Source organism: Elephas maximus, chromosome 24 (assembly GCF_024166365.1).
Source record: "Elephas maximus indicus isolate mEleMax1 chromosome 24, mEleMax1 primary haplotype, whole genome shotgun sequence".
NCBI lineage: Eukaryota > Metazoa > Chordata > Mammalia > Proboscidea > Elephantidae > Elephas > Elephas maximus.
Genome location: NC_064842.1, coordinates 41,959,587 through 41,972,019, shown reverse-complemented (window position 1 = coordinate 41,972,019; position 12,433 = coordinate 41,959,587). Strand labels below are relative to the sequence as shown.

The following is a 12,433-nucleotide window of genomic DNA, read 5'->3' as shown; positions in this document are numbered from 1 at the left end:
TGAAAAGATAAAAAACCAAAAACCAAACCTGTTGCCATCGAGTCAATTCCAATTCACAGTGACCCTACAGGACAAAGAAGAACTGCCCTATAGGGTTTCCAAGGCTGTAATATTTATGCAAAGAAGCCCTGGTGGCACAGTAGTTAGGGAGCGTTCAGCAGCTGTGCTTGTTAGGGTTGTGTTTCAATTTGGCTGGGCCATGATCCTCACTGGTTTGGCAGTTATGGTGTAGTTTGGCAGTCGTATAATGATGTGATCACTTCCATGATGAAACTTGATATAATGTGATCACCTCCATGATAGGATCTGCTGTGAGAAGCCAATCAGTTGATGGGGGGCTTCCTTGGGGGTGTGGCCTGTGTCCAATATAGGTGGACTCTGTGGCAAGGCTCACGGGCTTTTGCTCCCTCTGGATCCTGCAGCTGGCTCCTGTTCATCTGACCTCTGGTTCTTGGGACTTGAGCTAGCAGCTTTCCTGTCAACTTGCCTGCTGATCTTGGGATTCATCGTGTTTGCAGCCTGTGAGGCCAGAGCCCTCTTGTCTGACTTGCTGCTTGGTTTGCCAACCCCTGAGGCTACGTAAATCAGGAGAAGCCTCCAGCCTTACCCACAAATTTGGGACAATCCAGCCTCTACAACGGCATGAGGAATTTCCTTGATATAAATCTCTCTCTCTCTACATATTTATATACCTTTCTGGTTTTGCTTCTCTGGAGAACAAGTCTAAGACAGGTTGGCAGTTTGAACCCACGAGCTGCTCCTCGGGAGAAAGATATGGTAGTCTGCTTCCATAAGATTTACAGCCTTGTAAACCCTATGGGGCAGTTCTACTCTGCCCTATAGGGTCGCTATGAGTCATAACCGACTTGTCGCAGTAAGTTTGGTTTGGTTTTAATCTTTATGGAAGCAGGCTGCCACATCTCTTTCCCATACGGTGGCTGGTGGGTTTGAACCGCCAACCTTTTGGTTAGCAGCCAAGCACTTAACCACAACTCCTTGCAAAAAGATAAGGAGATACTAAACTTTGCCAATAACTGGGGAAATACAAAATAAAATAACAATGAGATACCATTTTATATATATCAGATTAACAAAAATTAGTATGTTGAATAATACGAAATATATGGGGAAATGAGAATCTTCATGTAACGCTGACGACCACCAACAGGGCAACAGGCAAGGGATTGGAAATGAAGAATAAAGGGAAACCAGTGAAGTCTTGGAAAGACAGATTCTAGTGAGCCATTAAGTGAGGAGCAGGATTTACCTACCCTCTATTCCTTGAGGTCTTAAAATTCATGATACAGTAAACAAATATTTATTTAACTTTTCCCAAATTTTTATTCCTTGAGGTCTTAAAATTCATGGTACAGTAAACAAATATTTAACTTTTCCCAAATCACTAGATGTTTAGGTTGCTGCCAGTTTTTCACTACTGAAAATGGTACAGCTAAGATCCTTTGCATATAAATCTTTGAATTTCTGATTATTTCTCTAGATTACTTCCTAGAAATATCTTAGAATTTTCCTAGGTATTTGCATAGAAAGGTAGTGCTGGTTCAAAGGGTACAAACATGAAGGTTTCTGATACCTAATGCCAGAGTCCTTCAAAAGAAGACTGAACCATTTAATGCCACAAGCAGCATGAGTGGCATCTCAGTGTATTCCTGCCAATAAAGTAGTATCTTTTTTTAATCTTTGCCATTTTCAGCAGATGAAACAATATCTCATTGTTTCAACGGGGTGTTTTTTATAACTCGTAAGGATAAACTTTCCCTCCCATATTTATTTGCAATCAATAATCCCTAGCCAGTGAACTGCTTGTGTCCTTAGCCTATTTTTCTACTAGAGTTTTTATATATGCATAATTTTATATAAAAACCAAAACCAAACCTATTTTTGTCAAGTTGGTTCCAATTCATACAGACCCTACAGAACAGAGTAGAACTGCCCCACAGCGTTTCTAAGAAGCAGGTGGTTGGAACTGCTGACCTTTTGATTAGCACCCAAGCTCTTAACCACTATGCCACCAGGGCTTCATAATTTCATATGAGCACTTCTATATTAAGTCTATTCATATTAAGATAGTAGATTCAAATATTTTCTACTTTGTTGTTTGCTTTTTAATTTTGTTTAATGTTCTTTACATAAGTTAGTTTTTTTATTCAGTCTACTAAATTTTTTCTTTGTGATTTTTAATTACTGCTTTTTTGCTTAGAAAATCCTTTCTGATTCAGAGAAAAGACAAAAAAAAATCACTATTATTTTCTTCTCATTTGTTTCAATTTTTTTGAATATTGTGAATAATTTCTTTTAAAACCTGTCTAATATGCCCTGAGGAAAGAGGTGGTCAGAGGGTAAGTGGGATGCCTGATGGTTCTGCTGCAAGGCCCTGACTAGCAACCTGCTGGAAAAGTATTAATTTTCCCCATAAATTTACTCATTTAGAACTAATGTCTGTTTTTCATTTGGAATTATTTTGGTTTTTTAAGCTGTGCATATTTTACATGAAAGAAAATAAAATTCATTATGGATATCATGCTGTTCGCAGCACATGGAGACAAACCAGTATTACTCACTTAAAATAAAAACAAACAAAACAAAAAACTAGAATTGCCAGGCTCAATTAACGACCAACTGAATTATGGGATCTGAGTTCAAACTTTAGTTTTCATTGTGACATTTATTTACCAAGAACATCTTCGCTCATGATAATTCACAGAGGGCACGCCGGGAACGAAATGACCTAAATAACCCTGGAGTTAAAATATTTACTCTGATATTCCTGGTGCCACTCAGATTCTGATGGATTCAGAAAAGTTTACTGGAACTATTCAATCAACTAATTAAAATAGGTAATAAGTTAAATTAATAATCACTAATAAGAACAAACAAATCTGTCTTGGAAGAAGTACAAACAGAATACTCCTTAGAAGCAAGGATGGCGAGACTATATCACATATTTTTGACATGTTATCAGGAGGGACAAGTTCCCTGGAGAAGGACATCATGCTTGGTAAAGTACAGGGTCAATGAAAAAGAGGAAGACCCTCAACGAGGCCGAATTGACACAGTGGCTGCAACAATGGACTGAAGCATAACAACAATTGTGAGGATGGCCCAGGACTGGACAGTGTTTGGTTTGTTGTACACGGGGCTGATATTGAGTCGGAACCGACTCAACAGCACCCAAGAATGAGTTAAAGTTATTAGTGTTGCACCTTTAGAAGGTGTCCATAAGGCCTCTCCAGAGAGATTTTTAAAAGGAAACAAAAGGAACATAGCCTGCTGTGATTAGACATACCTGTCCAAATGAAAGGCTGCTACTTCTGCATTGTGTCTATCATAACCAGCATAAGGTTCCCCTTCTACCACATAGTCTCGGCTATACCTGCAGAGAGAATGGGAAACACAGATGTAGGCATGAATTACATCAGGACCAGAGATGACAGTACAACAGGTAGAATATAAACTTGAAGGAGTCAGATTCTGCTCTATAAATACCTTCTCTATCGACCCTGAGGACAATCTTTAATGAGCACCAATTCCTGTGGGGGGTAGGGTGAAGACGAAGTAGAAAAGTAAACTAGAATTCCGTATCTACTTCAGCAAACATCCTATGAATAAATCATGGGAGATACTACTTTTACTACTATAAAGGGCCTTCGACGTTTCTGATACTGGTTAAGTAGAGCCACGAGATAATTTTCCGGAAGGCATGGACCACCTTTGTATCTCCAGCGAAATGCTAGGACTATAACCCTGTTGCCTTCCAGTCAACTTAGACTCACAGTGACTCCACGCAGTGAAGAGTACAACCGTACTCCATAGGGTTTTCATGGTTGTGACCTTTCAGAAGCAGATCATCAGGCCTTTCTTCCAGGGTGCCTCTGGGTGGCTTCAAACCACCAACCTTTCAGTTAATAGCCACATGCTTAATCATTTGTGCCACCCAGGACTCCCGCTGGGCCTATGCAAACCAAACATGTTGCCATCGAGTCAATTTCGACTGATAGCTACTCTACAGGACAGAGTAGAACTGTCCCAGAGGGTTTCTAAGGCTGTAATCTTAGAAGTGAAGATGTCAAGACTTCCTCCCACATACTTTGGACACATTATCAGGAGGGACCAGTCCCTAGAGAAGGACCTCATGCTTGGTAAACAACAATCTTTACAGAAGGAGATTGCCACATCTTTCTTCCACGGACCAACTGTTAGGTTCGAACCACCAGTTCGAACTGGTAAGCAGCTGAATGCTTACCACTGTGCAACCTGGGCCTAAGTAGGTGCTTAATAAATGTTTACAAAAATGTTTATCAGATTGAACTGAAGAAATGAAGGGAACTTTGGCTACGGTAAGGCTTATAAGATTAAATCTCTTGGATAAAAGTGGTCCGGAGGTTCCTCAGTTTTTGTCAATGAGCAAAGGTGTCTTTAAAAAGTTGCTTATATAACCATTCTCTTTGTCTCTTTACGATGATGTAGTGGAAGGGACACTGGGCTGGGCGGGATGGCAGTGAGAGTCATCACCTGACCAAGCAAAGCCCTTCTCCTTTCTGGGTTTCAGATTCCTTATCTATAACATCAGGAGCTGAATTAACTGCATTTCAAACTGCATTCCTAAGATTTTACATCATTTGCATGACAGGAACAAAAGAGAATGAAAACTGGCTTATTTCTTTCTACTTATTATTAAAAAAGGTACAATTTTAATCTGTTAATGGCAAAAGAAAATATTTAATTCACCCATGACTACGGCTGTTCACCTGCCTTCCATTTTCTGAATCTAAAGGAGCCCTGTTAGGCTTTACTAGGGAACTGCGAAATGAAAATGAGTTGACACTGAAGCAAAGAAGAGCAGCTCCACTAGTGCCACCCTCCAGTGGTGAGACAGCTACGTGGAAGTGGAAAACGCGCTTAGCCTGACTTCCAACTTAAGTGACCTTAGAATATAAAGTGAAACAATGTCCACAAAACACATCTTCAAGGCAAAGTGATGAAACATTTACGTTAGAAAACAGCCGCGAATCACCATCTGACTGGTCAACAGTCTCTCTCAACATGGTCAATACACTCAAATGTATTTTTTTGTCTCTAGTCTCAAAGATTTTTTAGGCATTAGACCGGCTACTTCCACAATAAAAATTCCAATTTTAAAGTACCACTGCAGCAAAATCTGATACTATTCAAGCAGTTCTCGCTGTATTACAGCTGTGGGCCATCTGTAGAGTGAGGGGACAGTCCCTGAATACTTGATTTGTCGGGAATCTAGTGGAGCCACAGGAAGGCATGGTCATATGCAGTCCATTCCTTCCAGTGAGACATCAGCGAGCTTTTCAATGCTTCTAAAGGCTGCTTGGAGTGAAATATAAAGCCCTAGGGGCATCCAGGGACTTTGGGGGTGGGGGCGGGTCAGGGAAGGAAAAAAGAAAGGAGTAAGAATCCAGAAGAAAGAACTGTACTGCAATCAGGTCTGAATCCTTGGCTCCTGCTTTGGCTGCATGAAATAAGGAGTCCGATAACTCTCTGGATTTCATTTTCCTCATCTATAAAATGAGTAGACAGATGAGTTGATCTCCAAGGTTCCTTTCAGCACTTCCTAAGATCACTCGCTCACTTCCCTGCTGTCTTGCTCCTTTTGCACCATGACTGCAGCTTTTGCCTGTGAAAATCAATTTACTTCCACAATGGATACAGCTACATTGAAGGAAAAAAAATCACTTTTATAATGTAAGGCAATATGTGTACATAAAAGTGTCACCATATTTCCACATACATCATCTACCCATATCTTCTATCTCTGATACGGCCTGGACAGCCAGGCTCCAGAAAGGCGAACACCACAAGTGTTCAGAAGGTGCATGTCTGGATTCAGCCATATGGATTAGATCCTCCTCTCAGCAGAGTGATCCATCTTCAGTCACAGACACAGCAGCAAAATTCATACAGTAACTGCCAATAAATCATTCCTATTCTCCTGGTGAAGGACATCAGAGTCTGACCAAGGACTTTACCTAATTTGCACTTACAGTAGAGTTAAATAGCCTCCTTGGCCCTGGGGGTCAGAATAGCAATTTACTGGGTGTTTAAGGACTGGAGTCAATTTCTGCAAGCATTTAAATCTACACCCACCTTCCCCAGCCTGCAATAGTACCTGGTGTCAAGCAGCACAGGCCAGTGCATGCAGTGACTGAGGACTGTCACCCATGGCAGGGGCCATGCAGCTTGCTGGGTGTGGGAGGGAAGGGCCCTGGAGCTGGGAAGGGACGTGAGCTGTTCAGGAGACAATTGGGGCCTGGGGGACCAATTTGGCAGACAAAGCCAAAAGGGAGGACAAGGCTGGGGATACAGAGGAAGACCAGGCTGTGAGGGGTTGACCATTAGGCTGTGGAGGCTGGGTTTTGTCTGGTAGGCAGTGGGAAATCCCTGGATGCTTTAAAGCTGAGGAGCACAGGATAATATGGGTATTTGGGAGAAGAATGGAAGTAGTTTTCAGGACAGTTTGGAAGAGGAAAGTAATGGGAAGGTTGTATGGAGGAATGTAACGGGAAGTGGGAGTAGGAGATATGAGATGAAGCAAGCTGTGACTAAGGTTGGCTTACACGCTTACCTGCCACCACCTTCCCTATTCACCAGCCCGGCCTCTCCTCTTTCCACTTTTACCTTGTCTGAGCACCCCAGGCCTACGTGCAGAGCACCTGGGCTAATACTGCTCACTATCAGGAGTATCTACCTTCTAACACTTCCTGCTGTCCCATCATACCTCAATTCTCCAGCGTGGAAGGGTATGGAAATGATCTCCTCTTATTTAAATACAAAATGCCCAAAACTCTTCTCTTTCCATATAAGTTAACCTTTTGTTTTTAGTTTCTCTTCTTTCTATCACTCTGCTACAAACCAAGAAGTCAGGAATAATGTTTCAAAACTAAACTGGTGATTTTGGATGATGGGTGCTCCATAGCATCACACTTCCAGGAAAGCAAACAAACAAACTTAGAGGATTACATGTGTGTGGTGGAATACAAACTGCTCAGAACTCTGACAGCTCTGGGTTCAAACCCCAGCTCCACTGGTTACTGCTGGGTGACCTTGTCAAATTATTTACTCTTTCTAAGCCTCAGGTTTTTACTCTGAAAATAAGAGCTGTAAATGCCTACAGCTGTGATAAGGGTTAAAGCATCGATAGATAGAAAAGCCTTACTATAATGCTTGGCACACAGTGTGCATTCACAGACATTAGCTCCCAGTGAGCACATAACCATACTCTTCCCACTTTACCTGCTAATCAGACTTCCTATTCTCTAAAAGTCTACTGCATTTTTTTAATTCTCCTAATTTCCACATCTTCTATTTATCATGCCTCCCAGCTCCAGGTAATCGTAGATCCCTTTCACTCCTGGCTACCTTTTATCTACCTATTAAAAAAAACCCATTGCTGCTGAGTTGATTCCAACTCATGGTGACACCATGTTTGTCAGAGCAGAACTGTATTCCAATGGGTTTTCAACAGCTGTAATCGCATGGAAGTAGATCGTCAGGCCTTTCTTCCACAGTGCTGCTGGGTGGATTCGAACCACCAATACTTTCATCAGTAGCTAAGTGCAAACCAATTGCACCACCCAAGGACTCATTTATCTATCTTTTCAAAAAACCAAAAGCCCACTGCCGCTGAGCTGATTCCAACTCACGCAACCCCACGTGTTCCAGAGTAGAACTGTACTCTAGGATTTTCCATGGCTGGACTCTTATGGAAACGAGCCTTGGTGGTGCAGTGGTTAAGTACTCGGATGCTGGCTGAAAGGTCAGCAGTTTGAACCCACCAGCTGCTTCAGGGAAGAAAGATGTGGCAGTCTGATTTCATAAAGATTTACAGCCTTGGAAATCCTATGGGGCAGTTCTACTCCGTCCTAAAGGGTTGCGAAGAATCGGAATCGACTCGATGGCAAAGGGAACCGGAATCTTGTGGAAGTACTGGTCACCAGGCCTGTCTTCCACAGGCTGGGTGGATTTAAACTGCCAAACTTTCGGTTAGTAGCCAAGTGCAAATCATTTGCTCCTCCCAAGGACTATCTACCTGAAGTTGGGTAATAAAGGGAGCTGGGCCAACTACTCTGGTCACAGTTGAATTTTGTACGTCTTTTCCCCATATTCTCCCAATCCAGCAGGAAACCCAACAGTACGTGTTATAATTTTCTCAAAAGCTCCACTGAGGAATGAAAAAATGTTTATTACACAAAGAATTTCAGACTTTACAAACTTTGAGAATATCCACTGGTAACTAACTCCTGGCAAAGGATATATATATATATCACCATCATGTTAACCTATTTCAAATTCATATACCACAGAAAACAATTCTTAAAAAATTAACTATACTACATAATCGCCACACAAATTCTCCCTTTAGATCCCTACAGAAGCCCAAAGGGATCACTGTCTGATGACATACAGTTCAGTCTACTTCAGAGTCTGGCCTGAGATGGAAAATCAGAAAACTAAAATGGCGTAGTTCTTCGCTTAAAACAGGTGAAAGAATCATAACTCCAGCGTGGAGAAAAGGGGCTTTAGCCACCCACCCCAAACCCTCTCCAACTCTGGGCAACTCCTACTCTATAGCACCTCAAGACATATGGTTATCAGTCTTTACTTGGACACTTTTGGCAGCAAGTTGCTTATTTCCTAACCAACTCATTTTGTCTCTCTAACACCTGATAGTAAACTCAAACCAAACCTACTGCTGTCAAGTCGATTCCAACTCATAGCGACCCTACAGGACAGGGCAGAACTGCCCCATAAGAGTTTCCAAGGAGCGCCTGGCGGATTCGAACTGCCAACCTCTTGGTTAGCAGCTGTAGCCCTTAACTACCTGATAGTAGGTATTTGATAAATTAAAAATCAAGAATAGCTCTACCTGTCAAAAAGTTCAGTCCTAAACAGAACCAAAACTTGTCCCTGCAGGTCTCTCCTACTCAAAGAATGATAAAACGTTTAAGAGCTAGAAGTCTGGAGCTCTTCTGGTCTACCCCTCTCACTTTACCAAAGAGAATTCCAGGAAAAGGAGATCAACACTCTTTTATAAATCCCAAGTTAAATGAATGAACCAACTCATGGATATAGCTGCCAAGATGAAGACTTACCGCTTAGGTTTGAAGACAACTTTCTGTCCTCCTTCAAGTATCAGTAAGGCTTTCAGTTGCGTCCCTTTATAACCCACATCAGCTTTAATGACTTTCTTGGTGGCCATGGCGTGCATGATGGCCCCCAGCTCTGGTGTCTCTTCAGGGTACACTTCCCGGGGAACCACCCACTGAGCCGCAATCTCCCAGGGAGACTGCAAGGTGTGGTCTAGCTTGGGCTCCAGCTCCACCCGTAAGCCAGCCATCATTCGGTGAAAAGCCCTCTGGTCCTCCCGGTTGGCAGCTGATGTATCTAAGTTGTCAATCAGGAAAACTTTGGTGAAGATAAAGATGACTAGGAGAATTGCTAACAGCACAACTCGCTGCTTTAGCTTCATGGTGACCTCTTCTCCTTCTCCCCTGACCCGATCTCTCTCACTTATCAAGGAGAGCTGGGGATGATGGTTAGCAAGAAGATTCCATGATTATACACACTGGTCCATTTCTTCACTGAAGTGCCTCCCACAATTCCTGCAAGCCCAAGTATAAAGCAAAATTCAATCAGAAATTCTATCCTTTCACCCTTGAATCTTTCACAAGCTTCTATTACTTACCCTTTCAGCCTGGTTAATCTTATGCCTGAGGAGGCACAATAATTTAAAATTAACTAGTCCAGGAAAGGACCTAATAGGTAAGAACCCAATATGCTGAGAATTTAAAAGCAAATATTCCTGTCTTAATTGGAATGCAGAGCCACCTAGGAGGACTCATGCTGAAAACATACATTTCAACCTTTATTATATATTCCCATAATATGGCAACTGGCCTGCTACAGATGCCTAGTAACCAATACAGTGAGAAAAAGCACCATAAAAGCCAAACATTAAGATACACATAACTCCTTAACTTTCATTTATACCTTTTAAAATCCACAGAGGACTTTTGAACATTGAAAGCCACCAACATTTGGTAACTTTCCAGTTCTTATCTTCTCCAAGTACAAGTTTTATGACATGTTGGAAGACACAGGAAAGTAATAACTCTTTGGCTAATCTAAATATCCAGCAATCCTGGATGTGTCACATCTGCTGTTCCCGCACTGAAGTGCAACACCCACACACGTGTCTCTACTTAATCAGTCCCCACTCATTATTTTTCAAAATTAAAATCCCTGTAAAATATGGATAATCAAATCCAGATAAATTTTGTAAAGGAAAAACATATCCCATCATCATCTGGCTCTTAGTAGGACATGACCAGAAAACTAATGAAACCTGGACTTCCAGCAACACTACTAAGTCTGACTGGACAGGCAAATAACAAGGATATTGGTGCCGCAGACACAAAGAAATGCTCCTCCCAGTGTGGGGCTCACCATTCTCTGGGCAATTCTCAAGCTAAAAGATTCCAAATACAAGATTTTTGCAAGGGTGTCAACACACAACTCAGGCTCATTTGCATGCTGACAGACAGGTTGCTTTCCATGCCACAGGGCCATTTAAAACATGCACAAGCTTGCTCTCCTACGTGCCTCCAGAAGAAGCACAGAACTGGGGAAAGCCAGAGATGACAGGAAGACAACAGGGTGCTGTTTCACTCTCCAATTCATCTGACAACTCAAGCCATTAATAGAAGAAACAAAACCAATACAAAAGATGTTGTTGTTAGGTGTGGTCGAGTCAGTTCCAACTCATAGTGACCCTATGTACAACAGAACAAAAACACTGCCTGATCCTGCGCCATCCTCAATCCATCTCATTGGGGCCTTCCTCTTTTTTGCTGACCCCTACTTTACCAAGCATGATGTCCTCCTCCAGGGATTGGTCCCTCCTGATAATATGTTCAAAGTAGATAAGACGAAATCTCGCCACCCTTACTTCTAAGGATTGGGCAAATAATTCGGGCTGAGACACTCCCACCCAAACTTTGGAGACTGCTCACCTAATAACACCCGGAAATGCATTCAAACAGCCTCCTGGAGCAACGGTGTGTTCTAAGGGCAACACTTTGCAGGGAGCTGGGGAAGGTGCAGTTTATTACCAGTGATTAGCCACTCTGTTCCTGTAGATCCTCATGAAGGACGCTAAAAGTGAGAGGTAAATTCAAACCTTAATTAGCCCCAGCCACCTGTTTTGTTTTGGCACCATCTCTCAGGAAGTATATAACATTATTATTACCAAAACAAAGGCAATTCGAGCGCATCCAAAATCTAATTGTGACGGTATCCAGTTTGGTGTGAAACTCAGTAACACAGTTCCTGTGATCACTGATAACAGCAGTGCGGAGACGGCAGATTTCAGAGATTTTTGCTGGTTCCAACACCACCTAAACCACACATCATCTTCAACCATTTGCTCAACAGCACACGTCAGGCTGCAGTGATAAAAGGCAACGTGGAAATCTAGCTAGGTCAGCAATCGCTTCCTCAGCACCTCCAGATACAACTACTGACAAATGCAGTACGATTCTGGCACAAGGGCCTCAGGTGAGCAAACTTTCAGTTTTTCTAAAACATCCTTCGGGCTAGAGTATGATTAACCCAGAAACCTTTATTGGTGTTGCTAATTTCAGTTAGAATAAAGAGAAAGTCCTCCCTCACGCACACGACTCGACGGCAGTGGGTTTGGGTTTGCCCAGACATTTAGCATAAAGGTTAAGGCATAGTGGTTAAGTGCTACGGCTGCTAACGAAAGGGTCAGCAGTTCAAATCCGCCAGATGCTCCTTGGAAACTCTATGGGGCAGTTCCACTCTGTCCTACAGGGTTGCTATGAGTCGGAATCGACGGCACGGGGTTGGGTTTGGTTTGGTACGCAGTCAGAAGTTCTAGCACCTCCAACATTCAGCTAAAACAAATCATTTGAATTTGTGTGCTTAAGTTTTGAAATTTCATTACCTTTTGAAAATGCCTCAGAACACATTCACTGATCCAGCGTTAAAACCATTCATCCACTCAATTTGGATAGAAATTTATATTAAGCTAAAAAAATATTAAAGAGTTTAACTGTTACGTTGTTTCATTATTTACCTCTGCAGATTAGCCATGAGGACAGGTTAAAAAAAAAGAGGCTGAAAAAGTTTGCATGTTTGTGATTAGTCACCATATCCTGGTAGAACGAGGAAGATCATGATTTGGTCAATGTTCTCTACAAGTCCCTTCGTTTCCACGGCCACTGACCCAATCCAGTGCTCATCACCTCCTAGCGGAACCACTGAATGAACTGACTTCTGGGCCTCCAGGTTCTCCAATCCAGCGTAGATAATGCAGCCAAAACCACTTTACTAATCACTAACCACCTTTCATATCTACACATTCCTT

General features: G+C 42.2%; 1 protein-coding gene across 3 annotated transcripts in view; it reads right to left on the bottom strand.

The window, feature by feature from the left end:
* FAM20B (FAM20B glycosaminoglycan xylosylkinase) overlaps positions 1–12,433 on the bottom strand; it is a 46,540-nt gene that overhangs the window by 23,433 nt on the left and 10,674 nt on the right. For 2 of the 3 annotated variants that reach the window (XM_049868442.1, XM_049868443.1), the window contains exons 2-3: positions 9,138–9,647; positions 3,305–3,391 (exon numbers count right to left, since the gene is read on the bottom strand). In XM_049868442.1, the coding sequence (XP_049724399.1) occupies positions 3,305–3,391; positions 9,138–9,514 (464 nt within the window). In that variant the 5' untranslated portion in view covers positions 9,515–9,647. Of the gene's footprint in view, positions 1–3,304; positions 3,392–9,137; positions 9,648–11,057; positions 12,083–12,433 lie in introns of those variants that run through there. The other variant, XM_049868444.1, reaches the window with a different exon arrangement.